This window comes from Peromyscus leucopus, chromosome 13, assembly GCF_004664715.2.
Source record: "Peromyscus leucopus breed LL Stock chromosome 13, UCI_PerLeu_2.1, whole genome shotgun sequence".
NCBI lineage: Eukaryota > Metazoa > Chordata > Mammalia > Rodentia > Cricetidae > Peromyscus > Peromyscus leucopus.
In genome coordinates this window covers 38,167,755-38,192,123 of record NC_051074.1, presented here as the reverse complement: position 1 = coordinate 38,192,123, position 24,369 = coordinate 38,167,755, and the positions used below count along the sequence as shown (strand labels likewise).

The window sequence follows — 24,369 nt, the reverse complement described above, 5'->3', positions numbered from 1 at the left end:
TGCTACTTTTCACCAGGAAAACACTCCTGCAAAGATCCTACAATATAACCATTCAGCCAGCCTCTGTCCTTAGCTATTTTTTCATCAATTAAAACAGCGATAGTGGCAGAGATAGACTCTATAGTATGGACATCCCTCATAAGAGTTCAGCTATTACTATTACATGTATAACACACTGTTCTACTGTGTGCTAGCTAGGCAGCAGCAGGCATTGATGCTGAGCTCTGATCTAGGCCCCTCTTATGAAACCAACTCTTCATTTGATTGCAAATGATTTTTAGCAAATTACTTCCAGCCTAGAAAAGACAGTAAATGAGCCAGAGATAATTCAGTGGATAAAAGTACCTGACACCAAGTGTAATGACCTGAACTGTGAAGGAATACATGTTGGTTAACTTGAGGCCAAGTTTACCATGATTTTTAGGACAGTCATAGGAAACTAACATTCTCTCTGGAAAATAAACCAGAAGAAAACCTAAAAGTCTGTATTGGCCTACTTGGACTGCTGTAACTAAACACCACAGACTGGCTACTACACCAGCTGATTTTCTCACAGTGTCAGCAAATTCAGTGACCTCATGGCTATGAACAGACTGTCTTCTCAATAGGTCATCATAGGGCCAGTGTGGATATCTATTCCTAGTCTCAGTCCTTCTGGACCAGAGCTCCACCTTAACAGACTGCTGTAAATTCTCCCTAGGAGTGTTAACTGGGAGTGATGTAAGAAGCACTGGTCAATTTCCCCTAGGAGTGTTAACTGGGAGTGATGTAAGAAGCACTGGTCAATTTTCCCTAGGAGTGTTAACTGGGAGTGTTGTAAGAAGCGCTGGTCAAATGCCACCAAGGCTCTCAAAACAACTTACGATGATGAATCATTTTCCTTAGGATAATCTTCCGTCAGCTCCGAGCCAGATAACATTCTTTTCCTCTTTTCAGTGCTATGGAGAACAGATTAGAAAAAAAGACTTTTAAAAAGTTATAATTCATACCATCAAAAATCATAAACCCAGGCTGGAAGAAAACTAAGATCGGTAAAGTGTTCGATATGCAAGCATAAGATCTAAGTTCAAACTCAAGGACCCACATGAAAAGCTAATGTGATGGTATGCACTTACAATCTCCTTGGGCTTGCTAGTGATCTCCAAGACAGTGAGAAAACCCTGTCTCTAAAAAAGGGGTAAACAGTATCCGAGGAATGACCCTCAAGGTTGTCCTGTGGCCTTCACACACACACACACACACACACACACACACACACACACACACACACACACACACACAGCTGTATCTATACATGCACATCTACCCATACTACTATAATAGCCTGATTCTTTATACTCTACTTAATATACTGTTTTGTCTACATGTTCAATGCATGTCACTGACATAATCTGAAGACAAATACTTATAATTAATTATACATGAAAAATATGTTTTATATTGCTGCTTTTTTTCTCCTTGAAGTCCTAGAAGTCCCAAAAGACATTTATGAACAGGTTCTGAATGACTAAGTCTTTCCTACCGGTTTTCTAATAATCCTGATCTAAGAGGTGTTGATGTCAGCGTCAGAGAAGGAATTGTCCGGCTAACAGCCATTCCACTTCCGGCTACCGTCTTAATTGATCCTCGACTGGGGTTGCCAAGAACTTTTCGAAATGGATCATCTTTTGTTTCTAAACTTCCTCTTTTTGAAGAGGCCTGTAAGAATAAAGTGTGAGACAGTTAAATCTTTGGCTTAAGTGAAAACATATTTTGTTTGTTTGAGACAGGATCCCATATAAACTCCAGAATGGCCTCAAACTTAATAAGTAGCAGAGATAGCCTATCTAGAATTGGTCCTCCAGCCACCACTTCCTAAGTGCTAGGGTTATAAACATACATCACTATGTCTGGTTTATATGGTTTGAAGGACCAAACCCAGGGCTTCAGGCATGCTAAACAAGTCTGCTACCAAGTGAGCTACACCCCCAACCCAAATATTAGATCAGCATTTTTTTTTTTAAAAGTTATTTATTTTTATTTCATGTACACTGGTGTTTTACCTGCATGTATGTCTGTGTGAGGGTGTCAGATCCCCTGGAACTGGAATTACAGATAGTTGTGAGCTGCCATGTGAGTGCTGGGAATTGAACCTGGGTCCTTTAGAAGAGGATGCAGTGTTCTTAACCACTGACCATCTCTCCAGACCCCTATACAAGCAATTCTTATTGAGTTAAAAAAGCTCTCCAGGAGATTCTGATATATTCAAGTGTGAGAAATTGAGTTTGACATTCAATTTCTTGTAGTACTTTATTTATTTATTTGTCCATTTATTTATTTATGGTTTTAAGGAAGAGTCTTGCTCTGCAGTCCCAGCTAGCCTAAAACTCACCTTTTTTTTTTTTTTTTTTTTTTTCCTCAGCCTTAAATACTGGGATTATAGACATAAACAATCACATCTAACTCTCCCATAGTAGTCTTATAAATTTGAAACTCTTGGGGCTGATGAAATGACTCAGAGGCTAAAAGCATTTGTCACGTTAACTTGATGACCTGAACTGATTCCCAGAAGTATGTAAAAATGAAGGAAGGAACAAACTCCACAAAATTGTCCTCTAAGTTTTATACATTCTCTGTGGCATGCATGCAGCTATGCGTGCACGCACGCACACACACACACACACACACAATCCTAAGGCAAATCTGGATGCAGAAGGCAAGAACTCTATTTTAATTACTAACAATAACAAAAGCCAAGAATGGTAGTTGCCACATGAAGTTTCGGCATCCGGGAGGCCAAAGCGGGAGGACCACTGCAAGTTCAAGGGCAGCTTGGGCTACACAGTCTATTTCAGGCTAATCTAGGCTACAAAGTGAGACTGTATCTCAAAAGAAATCTCTGCAAAACCAAGAAAGTACAGAAAGACATGCTCTAGTGATCAGTAGAAGTGGTCTCTGGGGAAAAAAATAAATCCTGATCATGATATGGAATGGTGACAAGGTTTGGGGATGTAGCTCAGTGTTACATGTTTAACACATCCAAAGCCTTGGAATCATGAAAAGGAAAAAAAAAAAAAAAAAAGAAAGGAAGGATATAGAAGATGCAACATTAATATCAGATGGGCACAACTTAATATCAAATCAGGTATACTCAATAAAAGCCACGTGATTCTTGAGGGAGTTAATTGAGGAGAAATAAAGCAAACATATGCAATAAAGGGACGAACGAAAATAAGCTAAAGTCTACTGACAAATGAATTAAGAGTCTACCTAATGGATGTTCAGTGTAGTAACATGAACATAAGTGAATAGTAGCATTTCAGATGAATGTTCAGCCAGTGGTGTTTTATATGTTGACATTAAGAATTATGCTTCTAGGACTGAAGAAATGTCTCAGTGTGGTTAAGAGCACTTACTGTTCTTGCAAAGGATCCTGGGTTCAATTCCCAGCACCCACATGGTGGCTGAGAACCGCCTATAACTCCAGTTCCAGATGATCTAATGCATGTGGGGAATAGACATACATGTAGGCAAAATACTCATATAATAATATAATAAAATGAATAAATTGAAAAAAGTGAAGAAAAACTCTGATTTTTCTATGAAATTATAGGGATTCCTCTACAGAATTATGGAGTCCAAATTACTTTCCTTTAATGGAATTATAACCTTAGGATAGGAAATAAACCTCAGAATGAATGACTGTTAAGTTGAATTCAAATGGGTAGTATATTTTCAAGGTTTATGGATATAGCTCACTAGCAGAGCACTTACAAGTACGCACAAGGCTCTAAATTATAGCCCAAACACCACAAAATATAAAATTGTCAGATTTAGAAATCGAAGTAACTAACATTAAAAACAGAGATTAAGGAGTTGCAGAGATGAAATAGAAGTTAAAGAGCACTGGCTTCTCTTTCAGAGGATCCAGGTTCAATTCCTAGCATCCATATGGTAGCTCACAACCACCTGAAACTCCAGTTCAAGAGGATCTGATACCATCTTCTAGCCTCCAAAGCCACCAAACACACATGTGGTGCACAGACATACAGGTAGGCAAAACAACAATACACATAATATAAAAGTAATTAAAAAATATCTATCCTGTTTATTATATACTTGGTAGCATACTATCTATATAGTTTGGCCTTTTTTGTTGTTGAAAAAAATTAGTTTATTTACTTAAGTTATTCATTTATGTTATGTTTTGTCTGCATGTATGTTTGTGTGCCTAGTGCCAGCAGAGGTCAGAAAAGGACATCAGATCCCCTGGGACTGGAGTTATAGATGGTTTTGAGCCCCATGTGGATTCTGAGAATTATACCTAAGTCTTCTGGGAGGAGTAACAATACTCTTAACTGCTATGTTAACTTTCCAGCCCTTTATTTGGTTGAATTTTTGATCATGAAAGTATTTTATACCAAACCTATGATGGGGCTGAAGATGTGGCCCAAAGGTTAAGAGGGCATACTGTTCTTGCAGATGGAGTAGAGTTTGGTTCCTAGCACCCATATCATGCAATTCACATACCTGTAAGCCTAGTCCCACCCAGGAGGACCCAACGACTATGCAGAAAATTGTGTGGAATTAATAATATGGATGCATAAACATTTATAGCTGGGCTGTGGTAGCGCACACCTTTAATCCCAGCACTAGGGAGGAAGAGACAGGTGTATCTCTGTGAGTTTGAGGCCAGCCTGATCTACAGAGTTCCAGGACAGCCAAGGTTAACAAAGAAAACCTTATCTCAGAAAAATATCAACCAAACAAACAAAAACATTTATATCTGCTACACATTTTAACATTCTGGTATTTAAATTACTAACTATAAATCTGATCATCTCAAAATATACCTCAAAGAGGCCAGACCCCTCCACTCCTTCCCCAAAAATACACACTGATTCCATCTGTATAAAATTAAAAAAATTCAACATATGCTAACAGAAAACACAAAAGTGTATTCTTTACACTCTTCTCCCACGATCATCATCATGGTCATCATTTTCATTATCATCCATATATGGTGGCCAACACCATTAACCCTAGCATTTGGGAGGCAATGGCAAAAGCAGGAGGATCTCTTTGAGTTCGAGACCCACCTGGTCTAAAAAGCAACTTCCAAGACAGTCAGAAGTACATAGAGAGACCCCCTCTAGGTGAGCCTAGATAGATGGCTTAGCAGGTAAATGCACCTATCATAAAGCCTGACAAGCCAAATTCAATCACTGGGATCCATGTGGTATAAAAAGAAAATGAATTCTGTAAGCTCTCCTCTGACCTCCAGGTATACATAGTTACACACACACACACACACACACACACACACACACACACACACACACACACACACACGAGAAAAACAATTACTCTGAAAACATAACCATGAAAAGAACCTAAAAGTCATTTAGCTCTTAATTTTTGTTCAATCAAGTATTATCATCTAAGTATCACATCTCTGTACAAATATATTAACAGAAGAACTTTAAAGTTTCTGATTTTATACCTGGCTTTCCTTTCCAAAACAATTAAGAGACAACAACTGATAAACTGCAGTAAGATTATTTATTTACTTGTGCACACCAAGTCTCTCAGCTTGCTGAATATTATAAATAAAAGTTTTTTCAAAGCAAAGGGAAGATCTCAGTAGAAGTTTGAAGTCATATAGTATAAAGACAAAGTTCATGATGTGCAGCAGACCCAAAGGCATTAAGAAGCAGCAGCAAACATTCTGAGGCTGTTTCTAGTAGCACCGCACCCAGCCAGCTAGCAGCCCCCTTTACATGTGCTATCTCAGAACTTCTGAGATGCTGGTGCTATCTCCATTTCATAGGTAGGTACTGAGGTTCAGGAAAGTTGAGGAGTTTATCAATGACCCATGTCTGTAAGGGGCAGTACTATATGCTGAATTTTTTTTTAACATGCTTGATTTTTATGACAAGAAATTCTTGGTTCTAAAAACTACTATGGTTCATTTTGATTACCTTGAGACATCAAGCAAAGGTTAAGTAAAACTATGTTATGTGTTTAGTAAAACTATGTAAGAAGGTAAAATTGAATTGTAAGACAAGAGTCAGTGGTGGTACACACCTTTAATCCCAGCACTCAGAGGCAGAGGCAGACAGATCTGAGGCCGGCATAGTCTACAGAGAAAATTCCAGGACAGCCAGTGCTATATAGAGAAGCTTTGTCTCAAAAAAACCAAAAGGGGGGGGGTGGGAAATAAGAAAGGAAAAAAAGGTAAAATTTTTGTAATACTTAGAAGATGTTTTTAGAAAAACAAAGAGGCCGGGCAATGGTGGTCCACACCTTTAATCCTAGCACTAGGGAGCAGAACCAAGCAAGTCTCTCTGAGTTGAGGCCAGTCTGGTCTACAGAGGGAGATCCAGGACAGGCACCAAAACTACACAGAGAAACCCCATCTCAATAAACAAACAAAAAAAAAAAAAAAAAAAAAAAGGCAACCCAAGCGATGTCAAAGTACCACTGTGATGATGCTACAGTAGAGATCATTATCTAAACTCCACACTATGCAACTACTTAATATATCTGTGCTAATCCATTTTGTAAAAAGCAGTAAGATTCAAATGAACATACCTGATTGTCTGAGTAAGAAAGCTGTCTGCTAGTTTCCTTCTGAGGGGCCCTGCTGCCCAGAATAGGTCCAAAACTACCAGACCCTTGAGAAGGTTTCATAGCTGGTGGACAAAAATGAATAAACCACTTAATTTAATAAAAATATTCATCGTTATTTTTATGAAACACAGAAATGGAAGTAATAGCCAATTCTCTGATAGAATGTGCAACTGAGATATACAGTACTATTTAGGGATAAGAGTTCCAATAAAAGAATAGATAACACAAGAGGGTAGGCCACTTAATAGTATAAAATTGACAAGACAAAAGTAAAATTCTCAAACACAGTGTTTCATAATCAATAGTATGGAAGAGTAAATCACTGTATCTAAGGCATGAATACTTACACCAATGTCAAGAAAATATAGCAGAAATAGTAACAAGTATACTTTTAATTTAAAAAATACCACATTTTGTTGATTTTGTATTATGTATGTGTTGTGGGTCGGCACATGTCACAACACTTGCACAGTCTCTGTAACCCACATGACGGCAGGAAAAAAACCACCAGTTATCTTGCCATGTGCACACACTGTGGTACCATGAGTGGGTCTACACAAGACCACAAAATCAATAAAGTCAAAATAAATGTTTTAGTTAAAGAAAAAAAGGAACCAAGCAGAACAGTTTCTACTCCATAGAAATCCATGCTCATTTAGAAAAGTTCAAGGTACTTTACAAATAAGAACTTGTCTAACACTTCTTTTTTTTTTTTTTTTTGTTGTTTTTTTTTTTTTTTTTTCGAGACAGGGTTTCTCTGTGTAGCTTTGCGCCTTTCCTGGAGCTCACTTGGTAGCCCAGGCTGGCCTCGAACTCACAGAGATCCGCCTGGCTCTGCCTCCCGAGTGCTGGGATTAAAGGCGTGCGCCACCAACGCCCGGCGTCTAACACTTCTTATCTTGCTTTCCTCATACAGCCGCCAAAGTCACAGCAAGGACTTGGAGTTTAAGGGCCAGAGAGATGTCTCAGTGGGCAAGAGCACTTGAGCTCTTGTAGAGGCCCCAGGTTTGATTGCCAGCACACACATGGTGGTTCAAAACCATCCATTCACTTCTGTTCTAGGGTATCCAATGCCTTCTTCTGACCTCCACAGACAGACACTAAGCACACACATGGTGCACTTACAAACATACAAATACTCACACATACAGTTAAAGTAAGTCCAAGAAAGAAATTGTGTTTACTTGTGAATTTGGGCATTTTTTTCATGCATAAGATTCATCTACTTCCTGAATTCATTTTTTGCTATTTTTTCCAATTCTCTCTTGAGTTCTCTTTCTCTTACTAGCTTATATGATGGGTTTTTGCTTTATAATGATGTAACATTATGTCATATGGGAGAACAAAGTTTGAGTAGAGCCTGCACAATTGACCAAGACCCTATTTCAAAGTGTTAATGACATTAACATACTATTATGTGTGACTCAGCAGTAGATTGCTTGCCTAGCATCTGTGAGGCTCTGGGTTCAATCCCTGGAACCTCAGAAAGAAATTACTCTGTGACACCACTTTAAAGTTTTCCATCTTTTTTCTTTGCCATAGAGATTGTCTAAATGTTATAAAAGAGCCTAAGCTATCAATCATCTTTCCCACCCAGAGACTGTTAGAATTCAATCTTCTCCATTAATCACAATCTATCATTTTATTTTATTTTATAAAAGTTTTTTTTTTTGTTTTGTTTTGTTTTGTTTTTAGAGACATGGTTTCTCTGGGTAGCTTTGCGCCTTTCCTGGAATTCACTCTGCGACCCAGACTGGCCTCGAAATCGCTGAGGTCCGCCTGCCTCTGCCTCCCCAGTGCTGGGATTAAAGGCGTGCGCCACCTCCTGGCTCATTTTATTTTTTTAAACTCAAATCTGTGATTCAAAAAATCTACTTAGGTGAAAGAAAAGTATCTAGTGTTACTATCTTAGCAATTTATCTTATACCAGATAATGTTATCAATGTTAAATCTTTTCTATTCCTGTACATATTTTATAACATCCTTTCCTCTATCTTTATTTCATGTGTTATTACTGTGGAGAAGGTGTGAAGGGACTATTTGCTATACAGTCCAGTTTAGGGTAGCGAGCACCTATTACCTCATCTGCAGCTTAGGCTGACCTTTAACTTTCAATGCTCCTGCCCCTATCTCTTCAGTGAAGGGATGACAAATATGTATCACCATGACCAGCTGAATTTTTCAAGCTATTTTTATATGTTATCTAATACTAGTCCTTGCAATATATGTTGTTGTGCATCAAGGCCACTAAACCTAAAAAACTAAAAAATGTGGTACATATACACAATGGAGTACTACTCAGCAGAGAAAAACAATGAAAGCATGAAATTTGCAGGCAAATGGATGGAACTAGAAAAAAATCATCCTGAGTGAAGTAACCCAAACCCAGAAAGACAGTCATGGTAGGTACTCACTCATAAGTGGATTCTAGATATAAAATAAAGAACAATCAGACCACAAAAAAAAAAACGATTTGGCCAAAATCAAAGAGTATGTTAAGCTTACAGCTAACTAATAACATCAATGACTTACTGAGTCTCTAACATGCATTTATCAGCACTCATTCTTTTAAAAAGCCTGGGTATGGTGGTACATGCTTATAATCCAAGCTATGTGGGAGACTGAGGTAAGAAAGTTCAAAGCCAGCATAGGCACCTTAGCTTGACCCTATCTCAAAATACAAATAAAAAGAATAGAAAATGTAACTTAGTGATAGAGTATTTGCCTAACATGAGAAAGACCCTTTGGCTCTCCAGTGTGTATAAAATGCTTCCCACTCAGTTTTAAGACAGGGTTTTCTATGTAATAGCTCTAGCTATCCTGGAACGCTCTTTGTAGACCAGGATGGCAGAGATCCACCTGCCTCTGCCTCCCAAAGTGATGGGATTAAAGGCATGTGCCACCACACCCGGCTACACATTCTTAGACTGTCATTCAATTAATATGATGGCTATGGTAGATTAAAACAAAATAGAAATATAAACTCAATACCATTGTTTTGAGATTTGAAATAGTGCTATATTCAATTGCTTGAGACAGGGTCTTGCTACATAGACCAGATTGGCTTCAAACTCACAGTCCTAATGTCTTAGTCTCTCAAGTGTTAAGTGCTGGAGTTACAAGTATATGTACCACTATTGTACACCTCCCTCCCCTGTTCTTTCTCTCCTGTCCTTTCCTCAACAGGGTTGAACAGACTGGCTTTAAACAGTCTCCTAGCCTTAGCTTCCTGCTTGCTAAGACAGCAGGCATTTGCCATCATACTATTTGTATTCAGTATTGTTAATATTCAGTTAACATAGTTCAGGGTTGGTGGCATGAACATATGGACAGCTACTAAATAGAAAACCACAAAAACCTTAATTTATAAGAATGGTGTAGTAATATATCAACTAAACATAAGAAAACTCATACTGCCACATCTTTATTCTCTGGAGGGAGGAGGAATCAGTCAGTACAAGACCTTGTGCATGCTAAGTACCTGCTCTACTAGAGCTACACAACACCTCCAATCTGTTCATGTTACATTTAACTTGAAAAAACTCAGATAAAAGTAATCAGTGAACAGAGATATTTACTTCCTTCTTTTCAATTGAACACCTTTTATTTCTTCATTACTCAATTTTTCTGGCAAAGATGTCAAGTGCTATATTGGACAGAAGTGGAAAACGCAGGCATCCTTATTTTGTTATTGACTTTAGAGAAAAGCTTCCAGATTTTCACAACGAAGCATGTTAGCTGTGGGCTTAACATGTATAGCCTTTATCATGTTGAAATAGTTTTCCTCTATTCCCTAGTCCATTTAGAGTGCTTACTGTGAAAGAATATTAAACTTTTGACATTTTTTTATATCAATTGAGATAATTAAGTGGCTTTTGTGCTTCATTATGTTATTGTGGTGCATTATACAGACTGATTCTCACGCTGTACTATTCTTACATTCCAAGAATAAATTTAGCATAATTCCTGTACTGTGACACTTATCTCGGCCTAAAAGTATTTTGTTGAGTATTTTCCCATCAGTGTCCATCAGAAATACTGGTGTACAGTCATCATATTCTTCGTCTCATTATAGCTCAGACTGGCCTTGAATCATGTTAAGCATGCCCTTGAACTTTGATCCTCTTGCCTATACTTGAGTGCTGGAATTACATGTATGTTCACTATGCCTGGTTTCTGTGTGCTGAGCTGTTAGGGACTCCAGAGCCTCATGCATGCTGAGCCTACATCCCTGGTGTAGGTTCTACCAATTGAGCCATACCCCAGCCCTTAGTCATCATATTCTTTTAGACCTGTCTGTAATTGTCAGACTCGTGAGAAGATCAGCACTTACCTGCATGAAGCCTGTTTTGATGGACTGCATCTAGAAACAATCTCATTTCCTCTGCTTCCTTACTTGGTACTTTGTCAATAGATAAGAAGCTGTTATCTTGTAAAGTCAACATTAGGCGACTCTGTTTTGTTCCACTGGGTCGTAGTACCACATTTTTTATGTTATGACTTAGCTTAAAAAAAAAAAAAAAAAAAAAAAAAAAAACTTTTCACACAAAATATACAAATTATAATTAAGTTGTCTAGAAATTGCTAAACTTCATACATTCCAATTTATCTTTCTCTCTTCCTCTTTCTTGATAAATTTAACTCAAATATATAACCTTTGTAAAAAGATTTATTTCTGTTTCATTATATGGATGCATGCATGTCTGAGTGTGGTTATGTACTGGCACCTATGAAAGCCAGAAGACACTGTGTTTCCTGAAGCTAGAGATACAGGCAGTCATGAGCTACTCCACCTGAGTACTGGGAAATGACCTGGGGTCCTTTGCAAGAAGTGTTTGCTTTTACCTGCTAAGCCATTTCTCTAGCCTCAACTTTCCTTTTTCTTTTCTTTTTTCTTTAAAGATTAGGTCCCACTCTAGAGTCTGCCTGGCCTGCACTTCACTATGTGTACCAGGCTAGCCTCTAAACCTACACCACCAAGCCTCTGCCAAAGGAGTGCTGGGATTAAATGTGTGCCACCAAGCCCAGCTCACATTTAGCTTTCCAAACCAACTTTTTATTACATTTTATTCGTTTTGTGAGTACTGGGGGAGGTGCCACAGAATGCCAGTGGAGGTCAGAGGAGAGCCGTGGAGACTGGTTTCCCTCCACCATGTGATATGTACTTTACCCTTTCAGCCATCTCTGAGTTTGTTTTGTTTGATGATCTCACTATATAACTTAGGCTAGCTTTCAACCCACTACATAATGAAGTCCAGTCTAGCCTTTGTTTTTCCACTGTCCAGCTTCTGAGTGCTGGAATTACAAGCATGTATCACTATACCAGAACAGAATATATGTAATATACAAAAACATCAGTAACTTTCACAGTTCAAAAGTATAAACAAATGGAGAGTTTATTTCTGTCAAATTCAAACATAAAGTTTAAATATATTTCTTTTTTTTTGTTTGTTTTTGTTTTTTGTTTGTTTTTCGAGACAGGGTTTCTCTGTGTAGCTTTGCGCCTTTCCTGGAGCTCACTTGGTAGCCCAGGCTGGCCTCGAACTCATAGAGATCCGCCTGCCTCTGCCTCCCGAGTGCTGGGATTAAAGGCGTGCGCCACCACCGCCCGGCTTTAAATATATTTCTTTAAAAACTAATAAATATAATTTTTAAAATTTAATTTTTTTGTTTTTGTTTTTGAAGACAAGGTTTCACTGTGTATCCCTGGCTGTCCTAGAACTAGCTCAGTAGACCAGGCTGACCTTGAACTCAGAGATCCACCTGCCTCTGCCTTCTGAGTGCTTGGATTAAAGGCATGCGCCACCACTTCCCAGATAAATTTATTTTATTTTTTTATGTGTATGGGTAGTCTGCCTTCATGTATATTTCTTGCCTAGTGTCCTCAGAGGCAGAAAAAGTTACTGGACACCCTGGAACTGAAGTACAGACAGTTATGATCCACCATCTTGCTGGGAATTGAACCCATGTCCTCCCGAACAGCAGCCAGTGCTCTTAACTGTCAGACCATCTCTCAAGGCCTGATGAATATAATTTTTTTTTTAAAAATACATGTACTTTTAATCACTGAGCCAGCCATCTCTCTAGACCGCTTTTTTTTTTTTTTTTCTTTGAAATAGTCTCGCTATGCACCCTAAACTGGCGTCAAATTCACTATGCAGACTAGGTTAGGCCTGAAGTAGTGATTCTCTTGTATGAGATTCTCAAATGCTGGGATCATAGGAATGTGCTACCATGCATAGCTATGTTCTAAATTCAACTCACACAAAAATCAGCAGCTCTTAGCGCCACAATAGTAGTACAGAAGGTTAAAAAAAATAACTATTTAAAATTTTCATTACATTTTATGTATATATATGTGTGTATGTATATGGTGTGCACATGTCATAGCATGTATGTATAGGTCAGAGGACAACTTGTGGGAACTGATAATCTCCTTCCATCATATGGGTCCTAAGGAACAAACTCAGATCACCAAGCTTTGTGGCAGGTGTCTTAATCCACTGAGCCACCTTGCTGGCCCAATAGCTATTTTTTTAAAGATTGTGACAAGTAATAAAGAACCTTCAAATTTTTGGTGTTATAAGAAGATAGCTATAAAACAATCACCCATTAAAGTCCATGACATATGACAGGATTATTTAGGACATAGAAACTGACTTTTAGAAGGCACTAAAAAAAAAAAAAAAAAAAAAAAAAAAAAAAAAATCCCATTAAATGAATCTAGCAAATACTTGAAAGAAAAAAAAAAAGATGAACTAAGATTATCGTGTGTGTGTGTGTGTGTGTGTGTGTGTGTGTGTGTGTGTGATGTTAGAGACTGAATCCAAGGTTCTGAGCACTCTAGGCAAGTGCTACCACTTAGCTCATACTCAGCCCCACATTTTCCTAAACATGTCCTTATGGCCCCATCACTTTGTGATATGTGCCCAATCTCACCTGAGACAAGTTCTGACCAGGTGGCCCAGGTTGGCCTTGCATTACAATCACTACTGACTCAGCCTCCAAAGTGCTGGGATCTTAAGAGCACTTCAAATCTAGCCTAATAGGGCTTTGTGTATTGTAATTACTATAATTACTATTGTTTTCTTTGGGGCTACATTTTAGTATACAGTTCCATATCATGTTATTTTTTGAGACATAGTTTCATATAACCCAGGCTGGCTTCAAACTTTCTTTGTGACTCAAGATAACCTTGAACTACTAATCTTCCTGTCTCTACCTCTCAAGTGTTAGGATTACAGGTATAAATCACTGCTCATGACTCTTAACATGGCCTTTGAAATAGTTTAAGTATCTGGTACTGAAACCTCTCTAAGTTCTTTCCCACTGGTTTTCTTTCCAATAATGGTGACTGCTTCCTACTCTTTATTAAACCCAACAATACTACTGAGTAATTTATAAAACCAACACGTAAAAGTACCAGTGTCATGGAAGTAAGAAACCTTTCAGGGCCACTTTACTACAACTATGACACAGTGTGGCTGGTCAGTGAAAGATTTCACTAAGGAACCATTCCAATCAAAATCTGTTATACCTGAAACATCCTTGGAATTCCACCAGTGTTGTAGTGAACGACTAGGCTGATTTTATTGTCTTTTTCCACAATTTCAAAGGATCCTTCTTTCCACTTTGTAATCCCAGTCTGCATACTTCGAATCCTGATAGGACCATATATCTTCAGCGGAGACATATTTTCTTCAAAAATAAATTGCTTTTAACCAAATTAAAAAGCAAAAATATATGTTCACCTGACAGATTCTAAAGAAGAAAAATACAACAAGTTACAAGTGATTAAAAACAGAGTTTTAAAGAGAATACTTAATGAACCATTTTATATCTTTCTCCATTTGGGAAAAAAAAATCATTTAGTCTCTACAGAAAATAATCTTACTCCTTCCCTAAGAACCATCCATATTCATCATTACCATTTCCAAAAGCATTTAACTTTAGACAAATATTCAAATTCATTCAAGTTTCCAGAATAAATGATTTGTTTCTTTGCTGCGTGTGTGTGATGTGTGTGCATGACTAGAGGCACACATACAGCACTTGTTTGACACAAGGTTCCTTTTGCTCACTGCTGCATCCATCAGGCTAGTGAACCCATAAACTTCCGGGATCCTCATGTCTCTGCCTCCGATGTCCTGTAGGAGTATGCTGGGATTACAGACACCTATGCCTCTGTCCAGCTTATATGTGGGTTCTGGGGATTCAAACTCAGGTCATCAGCCTTGGTCATCAAGCACTTTACCCACTGAGTCATCTTCCCAAAAGCTTGAATGAACTTCTAATACTTATTTATAACAATAATAACATAGGATATCTAACACTACTCAACTAGACTTGCCCAAAGTCAGCAAATAAAATTATAGTAATAGGTGTTATCAGATAGTACTACATATATAAATGCACAAATATCTAAAATTGCGAAACCAAATTTTTTTTACGTATTTTCATCTTCTAAAACAGTATCTCTAAAATGGATTCTTGCTTATAAAAGTTTATAAATGAAAAATCTAGAAAAGATAATATAAAAGGGATATTAGGTCTAGAAATTGGGAGCCAATTCTGTCACTAACTTTATAACTTCTTCTCTGATATTAGTGCTGTCAACCATAAAGTGGAACAGCTAACAAGAAAATGTTGGGGGATAAAATAACATGTATACTCGGCTGATACTACTAACATTTACAGAGTTAGCATCCATGTGCCGAATTATTCCTTCTATGTAATATCCCTTTTTCCAAAGACCTCAATAAATCAGAGGTTAACAGGAGTTATAAATCAACTGTCTGTGAGAGAGAAATGATGCAAGCAGATAAAACATGTATAGGTGCTACAAAATCTAGCTAACTGCTAGCATGTGAACCTTGATTTGCCAGAGCACTTTTTTCTTGTTTTTCACAAAAATGAACTTTACATAAAATTATTCATCTTATATTGTAAGCAATAAATTTAAATTTTTTTTTTTTTTTTTTTTGGTTTTTCGAGACAGGGTTTCTCTGGGTAGCTTTGTGCCTTTCCTAGAACTCGCTTTGGAGACCAGGCTGGCCTCGAACTCACAAGAGATCCACCTGGCTCTGCCTCCTGAGTGCTGGGATTAAAGGCGTGCGCCACCACCGCCCGGCTAAATTTATTTTTAAAAGCTAGAAATCAAACAAAACCCACTTGCAGGCAGGAGGCGACTAGTTTGGGGTCCTATAGTTCAAAGCCTGTAGTTACTGCACAGAAAGTAACTAGGAGTCAAAGAAGACATTTACAAACACTTTGAGAGTTCAATGCTCTTATGCATCTTAAGTTCTTCATTAATATTTATTCACACCCTCAAAAATTTCTGAGGGCCGGCTGGGCAGTGGTGGCGCACGCCTTTAATCCCAGCACTCGGGAGGCAGAGCCAGGTGGATCTCTGTGAGTTCAAGGCCAACCTGGGCTACCAAGTGAGTTCCAGTAAAGGCGCAAAGCTATACAGAGAAACCCTGTCTTGAAAAACAAAACAAAACAAAAAAAACAAAAAACAAAAAAAAAATTCTGAGGGCCAACTGTGACCACATTTAAATATTAACAATTTATTGAACATATAAAATCAAAACAATAAAGTCTATTATTATGCCTATTTATATGAAATTTTGCTCAAACTAGTAACCCTACAGAAACCTGAACAAGCAACCTGCATTTGTAATACATTTTAGCAATTATTTGTGGTTCTATTGTTTGTACAAGTCCTTGACATTTTTTTCCATTCTGTCTGTCAGGATTAGAAAGAATATGCTGTTCCTCTCCTACACTCACTTCCCAAGCCAGAATCATTAGAACTAGCTGTGACCTTATATGATATTTTGGTGTTGGACTAGAAACAAGAGGTCAGAATTCTGTGAATTCTAACTAACTCCATATGCCTTTCAGGTAACTTTCCAACTACAAATCAAGTAGATTCACTCTCCATCTTAGTATTAGTCGATGGCTTTTAATTGTCTTCACAATTAAATACAAACTCATTTACATGATATCAAGGCCTCACGATCCAGGCCCCCAATATCTATTCCCAGTAAGTGCCCTCTCAATCCAGCCATCTCAACTAAAAAATTTACCCAAAAGCCATGTATTCTCAGGACACTGAATCTCTACATACTGTGGTCACATCTCTTAGTTTTCACATATTCTCCCCTTCTGACCTCATTCCTTCTCTTGGTTCTAAAATCAAGGCTCAACTTAGATGGTCCCCTCTTTAGGAAACTTTCCTGACTACTTCCATTGGTTCTCTTCCTCATACCCACTCTGAGGCTATTTAAATCCTTCTCCATATTCCTGTTGTACTTTGTGCTGACTGACACATCACACTGTTAGCTATGTATTCCTTTGTTTCTACCTAGACTATTTGAAGACAGAGAATATGTTCTTTAATCTCATTGAGTATCATTGTTCAAAAATGATGAACAAGCTGGGCATGGTGGCACACACCTTTAGTCCCAGCACTTGGGAAGCAAAGGCATGAAGACTACTGTGAACTTAAGGCTATTCTAGCCTATACACAAGTATCATATCAAAGATACAAAGTACATCCAAAAGAGATGTTGTCTTTTCAATTTTTTTCATCTTTCCTTCTACCTCTCCCTGAAAAAAGTTTTAAGTCTTATCAAATTCTTTCATTTTTCTTTATAGCTCATTATTGATTAGGGTACCAAAAGGGAATATAAAATACCATGATCTTGGTGTTTATTAAAAATATCATTATTAAATAAAACTTAGAAATGAAATTTCACATCTACTCAAGTATACATGAAATTTAAAAAATCTTATTTCTAACTCTACATGCAAATTTTGGTTATAAGTATAAAATTTTACTTCATAACTTCATATGTTGAACATTTTCTTAGCCATGTCAACTAGCAACTTTATTTTCTTCTAATGAAAATACTGAAAGATACAGAACATAAAATTAGAGCATACAATAAAAACGTTCAGTACTTCTTTTATACTAAATGAATGAACAATAACCACGCTTGAGCTTGCCCTACTTGCTTAAGAGACAGTTTCCTTTTCAGTATAAAGTATATATAGAAACAATTTAAAACATTTTTTGAGGGGGGAGACAGGATCTTACACTGTAGCACAGTGTGATCTAGAAGGCACTGTCTAACACAGGCTGGCTTCAAACTCATAGCAATTGTTTTAGCCCCGCAACACTCCCCTATCCCCCACCCACCCCCACCCCCCAACCCCCGGGCTGGGGTTACAGGTGTGAGCCACGATGCCCGGTGTCAGTCAGACCTCCCATAAACAGGAGAAAAAGATCCCTTGAACGCTAACAACTATCCTATTTTGAGCGTTCCATGCAAGCTCATATTGCAAGCTATCTGTCTTTTTTTTATTCATTTACTTAAATACACACCTATCAGGCATTCTTTGGTAAAGAAATCATGCGAAAGCATAAATGTATAATTACACAGTAAGCATAAAAATCTGTCAATTCTTGTCTATTTGCATAATCCTGGAAACATAGAACAAAAACAAAAACAATACTTACTTTTCAGTGACTTTTAGTGAAAAATTTCACGTAATAATAATTCACTTTTATTCTGCTTCTTGTGCCAAAAGTAATGTATTTTTCTTGAGAAATTATTCATATTCTTCAGCTCGACCAGTGGTTCCCTCCAGGAGTCATCAACTCAGCTAAAGAAAATATAAGTGTGCTTTAAAATACTCCAACATATGAAATTAAAACAAAAAAAAAATGACTATGTAAAAAAGATTCATTTAAAGACCATTCTTACTGAAAATACTTAAAGTGCAACACATTCATCCCTCACGAACTAGGGATGTGCCTGCAGTGGAGAGAATGAGGAACTATACCAAGAGCCTGCAAGTCCATCACCCTGTGTCTTGCTCTTATTTATTGCTATTAGATTTTGAAACTAAGCAGTGAGAAAGTACATCCTTTGTTGACTTTAGAAACATTGTTACATCATAACGGTCTAAAAGAGGGCTTGTCAGTTACGTTGATCTGTAGTTTTTAAAGCTGGAAAGAGGAGATCTTCATTTACCTTTCAGAAAGTTCTTAAAAAAAAATAACAAAAAATTCTTTCTTAATTTCAAGTCCCTCTAAACCTAACTTTCTCTGAAATCCTACCACAAACTTGAACACAACAATATCAACTTTGAACTCACCCGTTCATTTAGAATAAAAGGATCTGATTTACTCTAGTTAGACGACACTGTAGCCGGAGACACAAATGTGAAAATGACACAGTACAAGACCAGCTACTGTTCCTTGATTTCCCTATGTTGATCCTTTCCATCATCATTCTGGCAAGAAGTCTTAACATCAGCTCTAAGCTCCTTCTCACCTATTCACCACCCAATCTTTCAAAAGTACTAATTCTCTAATTCAGAAACTCATCACTTTGGGACAGGGTGTGGATCCCTTGGCACGGTGCTTGCCAGCATGCGCAAAAACCTGGATTTCATCATCAGCAAAGGATTAACTGGTGTGCCTCTATCCCAACACTTGGGAGGTGGAAGCAGTTCAACGTTCATCTTCACCTACATAGTGAGTTTCAATGCCAGCCTGAGCTACATAACAGCCTGTCTGTAAGTAAGTTAATTAATTCAAAAACTCATTTCTTTAAAACATCACCCTATCCAGTAAGTTTTATACATTTACTAAGCACAGTGCTAAGTATCAAACACTTTCATTTAATAGTAATAATTTTAGAGGACAGGGTTTATCACTGTATCTTACAGATAAAGGAAACTGAGACTTTCAGAGATTAAGAAATAGATGCAGGGGGCTAGAGAGATGGCTCAGTAGTCAAGATCATTTGTTGCTCTTGCACAGGACCTGGTCTTGATTCCCAGCACCCACATGATGGCTCATAACCACCCATAACTCCAGTTCTGGGCGAGATATTCTCTTCTCATTTCCACAAGCAACAGGCACAGATGTGGTATACATACATACATACATACATACATACATACATGCAGGAGAAACACACATAAAAGTAAACAAATCTTTTAAAAATGAAAAGAAATTAGTGTAGAGTCACTAAGAGACAAAGCTATGCACAAACCCAAAACCTTTTCCCTGCCTTTTTTTTGTTTTGTTTTGTTTTGTTTTGTTTTGTTTTTTGAAACAAGATCTCATATAGCTTAGACTGGTTTTGAACTATGTAGGTGGAGGCTGACTTTGAACTCTTCAAGTGCTGGGATTACAGGTATACACCACTATATCTGGCTGGAACCCAAATTTATAACCACGACTACAGGTCATCCTCGTCAATGAATTGTGTGAGTCACTTCCCAGTGACCATTCTCAAAGGATTTTATCAATGAATCCTTTCATACAATAGTCTTTCTAAAGAACCATTTCCCCACTTTAGGAACTAAAGTACAAGCTAGGTGTTTTCACAGCCTTTTCCCTAATCAGGCACAAGAACTTAGGTACATTTCTGGTATATTACAGCAAAATAAACAGTAAGTGCTACACACGTGCTACTAATACTGTTAACTCCATTATAAACATTTTTACTTGCTCACTATGAATTGGAAAATAAAATTTTGACATCTATACACTTCATATTTTTATTGTTTTCTGTATAAACTCTTTAAGTCCTAAAGCATGTTATTAAATTTAATACTGACTTCCTTAACTACCAAGAACTGTTTTATATATTTGTAGAAATCTCATCTTTTTTAGTTTCAATTTAACCTGTTGCTAAAATATATAAACCACTCTGATGATTTTTAATGACCTTCTTTCATAACAAAAAAAAAAAAATCATAAAATAGAGCCTGTAGGAATGGCCCAGCAGGTAAAGGCACTAGCTGCCCAAGTCTATGGCATGAGTTCAATCCCTGAATCCAACAGTGAAAAGAGTGAATTGACTATTGAAAAGTATCCTCTAGCCACCTCAACACACATGCAACGGTACGCATGGACACCACATCAATAATACAATTTTTTAAAGTCCATGAGACTAATATACAAATAAGATGAAGTTACTGTCATAATGGAAAGAAATCTGACCTAAAGATTTATCTCTAATCTACAAAAGAAAAGATTTATTAACATTAGACTGTCTAAAATCTGAATGATTTGGCAGGGGTGGAGGATTGGCACACATCTTTAATCCCAGCACTCAGGAGGCAGAGACAGGTGGATCTCTGTGAGTTCCAGACCAAGATGGTCTACAGAGCGAGTTCTAGGACAGGCATCAAAGCTACACAGAGAAACCTTGTCTCAAAAAAACCAAAAGAAAAAAACAAACAAAAAAGAGAATGATTTGATAACACAGGAATAAATAAAAATATCCTAAACTGGAGACCCTGTGTTGCTCTTTGTGCCCTGCTCATTTTAAAAACTCTATGGCTAGAATCCAGGCTGCCAGCATGCTAAGCAAGCACCCTACAGCTGAGCCACATTCCCATCTGTTTTCCTTTGCAGAATGAAGTGTCTGTTGAAAGATTATCAGAAAACCAATGCTTTCAAAAGACAGCATCCTATACCTGCATAAGTTTACGGCAATTTCTAATTTGATTCATTTATCCAATTCTTGAGAAATGAAAACAAAAGTGAGTCGCTTTATTTTCATTTTTTTTACTCTGTGTGTGTGTGTGTGTGTGTGTGTGTGTGTGTGTGTAAGAGATCAGTTATATTTGCAGGACTGGGTTCTGCCTAAAGTAGCTTTTATCTAACCTGGATAAGAGAGTAGAGGAGAAAAAAATCAAGAGAAGGCTTCACTGAGAAAGTATTGCTTAAGCTGAAAATTAAGGCATAGCTGATTGAAGGATGGTAGCACTGGAACAATCCAGACAAAGTAGTGTGTGCAAAAGCCCTAAGCTAGAAATGTATGTTAACACAAACTAAATCAGTATGGCTAGAATGTTAGTTAAGAGAAAGGGAGGCTGGAGAGACAGCCCGGCGGTTAAGAACACTGGCTGCTTGCTCTTCCAGAGGACCCGGGTTCAATTCCCAGCACCCACATGGCAGCTCACAACTGACTGTAATTCCTGACACCTTCACACCAATGCACATAAAATAAAGTTTAAAAAAAATTCTTAAAAAAAAAAGAGAGAAAGAAGGAAGGAAGGAAGGAAGGAAGGAAGGAAGGAAGGAAGGAAAAAAAGAGAAAGAAAGAAGGAAGGAAGGAAGGAAGGAAGGAAAGAAAAAGAAAGAAAAAGAAAGAAAGAAAGAAAGAAAGAAAGAAAGAAAGAAAGAAAGAAAGAAAGAAAGAAAGAAAGAAAGGAGAAAAGAAGAGGGCAGAATATGAAGCTAACTAAGCAGGCAAGAACCAGGTTATGTAGAATCTGCCCTCCACCCACCCAGCCTAGGCTGGTGTCTCTGAGGAGGACCTTGAGTTCCTGATTCTCCTGTCTCTGCCAGTTTTATATGATGCTGGAACTCAAATCCAGGGAGTCATCATCCTAGGCAAGCATTTCAGCAACTGAACCATATCCCAAGAACAGGATTTTAAATTTTATCTTAAAGTAATAAGCACCTTAGCAATGGGAAAGTCACAGAAGGATTTCAAGCAAAGAAATTATATGTTATTTTTGAATGAATGGAGAAGTGGAGTTTGGGAAGCATAGAAAACAAGAGAAAAAATACAACAACAAAAACAAACAAACAAAAAAACCAGAAAGATCAGATAGGAAAGTAGTGATGTTTAACTCATAATTACAGTATCAATTAATTCTTACTTGCAAGTTTTTGTGTGTCAATGCTTTACCAACTTTATAGCACTCATCACAATTCACTAAGGTGAGAACTCTTATTACTATCTTACAGGTGAGAACAGGAGCCAGAGACATCAAGTCCACATGAAAAAGAACTGTGGTTTGAACTAGAAAAGTAAAAGTGAAGATGGTCACAGAGAGATGCAAGACATATACCGGAAGTAAAATAGGACTTGGAGAGGAGATGAACACACAGGATGAAGAAATCAAAAATGCCTCTGAAGCTTCTACCCAGTGTAACTGAACACACAGACATGTCACATGAAAGTGGACATGCCACTTATGGAAACAGACACTGGAAAGGTGAGACTCTGGTTTTAGCCCACGCCTTTAATCCCAGCACTCGGGAGGCAGAGTCAGGCGGATCTCTGTGAGTTTGAGGCTGGCCTGGTCTACAGTGCTACACAGAGAAACTATCACAAAAAAAAAAAAAAAAAAAACCAAAAAACAAAAAACAAACAAAACAAAACAAACAAACAAACAAACAAAAAAAACTCTCTAGTTTTAGAGGTGTTATATTTGAAATTCCTAAGGGGGGGCCGAAATCAAGTTGAGATGTTAAGCAGACAGCCATCTATTTGAATATGGAGCTGAAAATAAAAATTCACACGTTATCATCATAGAGTGGAATTTAAAGCTTAGAGAGGAATGGAAGGACAACTGAAGAGAACCCCAGCCCGAAACCAAATCATCATACCCTGCCAAAACTTCTCACCAAGACAACTGATTCTGCCTGTCACTGAGTTTTTCAGTGCCTCAGTTACCTCTGTCACTTTAGCCCCTTCGTCCGCCATTAAACGCGAAGCATCTCAATGCCACCGACGGACCCTTTTCTAGCACTGTACGTTTCTTTAGGCAATGTCAAGCATTTGCATGGTTCCAAATTTCAACAATGCAAATGACACACACAACATACAAACACACATGCATCTATAGGTCTGGCCCAGGGTCCTCCTCTCATCTCTAACCCAATAAACCCAAATGCCTCTTCAACGTTCTCTTAGATTATCTCTTTCAGCTAGAGACTCATCAGGTACTGTAACTCGCCGAAAGAACACCCCCAAAACCACTACAGTACAACTCTCCAAAGACACGGAACTTTATTACCAGTTACCATTTTTTTTCCACCAGATCTTAATTTAAAATTGGTAAACTGGACATCGTCGGTGTGACTAGACACGGGAAGCAATCAAATGCACGGCAAGAATTACACTCCCTGACTCCTGGTGAGCACTGTTTACGAGGAGGAGGAGGAGGAGAGTCAAGAACGGCCAAGAGGGCGAATGACTATGGCATCCAAAGTCTGAAGGATTATGTGGCAACGGAAGTCACCTGGAAAGACAGCAGGCCTTGCTGGGAGGCAAGCCGAGACCACCACCACCCTAGCGAACAGGGGCGGCCAGGTTTAGGATGCGGACAGCGAGTGACAATACGGACCGCGCCGAAGGAGAGGGAAAGCGGAGGGCCAACCCTCGGACCGGGGCACCTGTAAAGCTCGGGAAGCGTCCAGGGACCCGGGGCAGGCGGAGTAGCAGCCGGGCGAACTCCGCGGAGTGGCCGCCGAGTGGGCGGACCGCACGGAGTTGGGGGGGGAGTGGGTGGGTGGAGGAATGAAGCCGGGGAAAACGGCTCAATTCAGAAGCTGTCCCGGCCCGCCTTACCTGCGCCGGAGGGTCCCAGCCCCGGACGAGCCTGCCGGAAGCCCAGAGTTGCCGCGGAGGGGGAGGAGCCGAGGGGCTCCACAGGAAGGGGCTCCCCTGGCCCGACACAGCGAGGCCGTGCTCTCCCCTGCACACCTAAACCCGCTGATGGCGGGAACTGTGACCACACGCAAACACGTACGCACGCACGCACTCTCGACGCAACCAGTCCGGGAGCGTGCGCGTCAGCGCCCGAGCCCCGCCCCCTCAGGCATTCGATCCCGCCCCCTCACCAGGCCCGGCCCCTCACCCGGGCGGTCCCGCCCCGGCCGTGACGGTGCTGTAGCACACATGCGCACTCCCCCATTTTACCGACTTG

At 38.7% G+C, this 24,369-nt stretch overlaps 1 protein-coding gene across 3 annotated transcripts in view; it reads right to left on the bottom strand.

Annotated features, from left to right (window-relative positions):
* Usp37 (ubiquitin specific peptidase 37) overlaps positions 1–24,369 on the bottom strand; it is a 102,963-nt gene that overhangs the window by 45,490 nt on the left and 33,104 nt on the right. For 2 of the 3 annotated variants that reach the window (XM_028893035.2, XM_028893036.2), the window contains exons 1-7: positions 24,012–24,187; positions 18,140–18,285; positions 14,150–14,373; positions 10,946–11,117; positions 6,574–6,674; positions 1,523–1,698; positions 864–938 (exon numbers count right to left, since the gene is read on the bottom strand). In XM_028893035.2, coding sequence (XP_028748868.1) covers positions 864–938; positions 1,523–1,698; positions 6,574–6,674; positions 10,946–11,117; positions 14,150–14,305 — 680 coding nt within the window. In that variant the 5' untranslated portion in view covers positions 14,306–14,373; positions 18,140–18,285; positions 24,012–24,187. Of the gene's footprint in view, positions 1–863; positions 939–1,522; positions 1,699–6,573; positions 6,675–10,945; positions 11,118–14,149; positions 14,374–18,139; positions 18,286–24,011; positions 24,188–24,369 lie in introns of those variants that run through there. The other variant, XM_037210263.1, reaches the window with a different exon arrangement.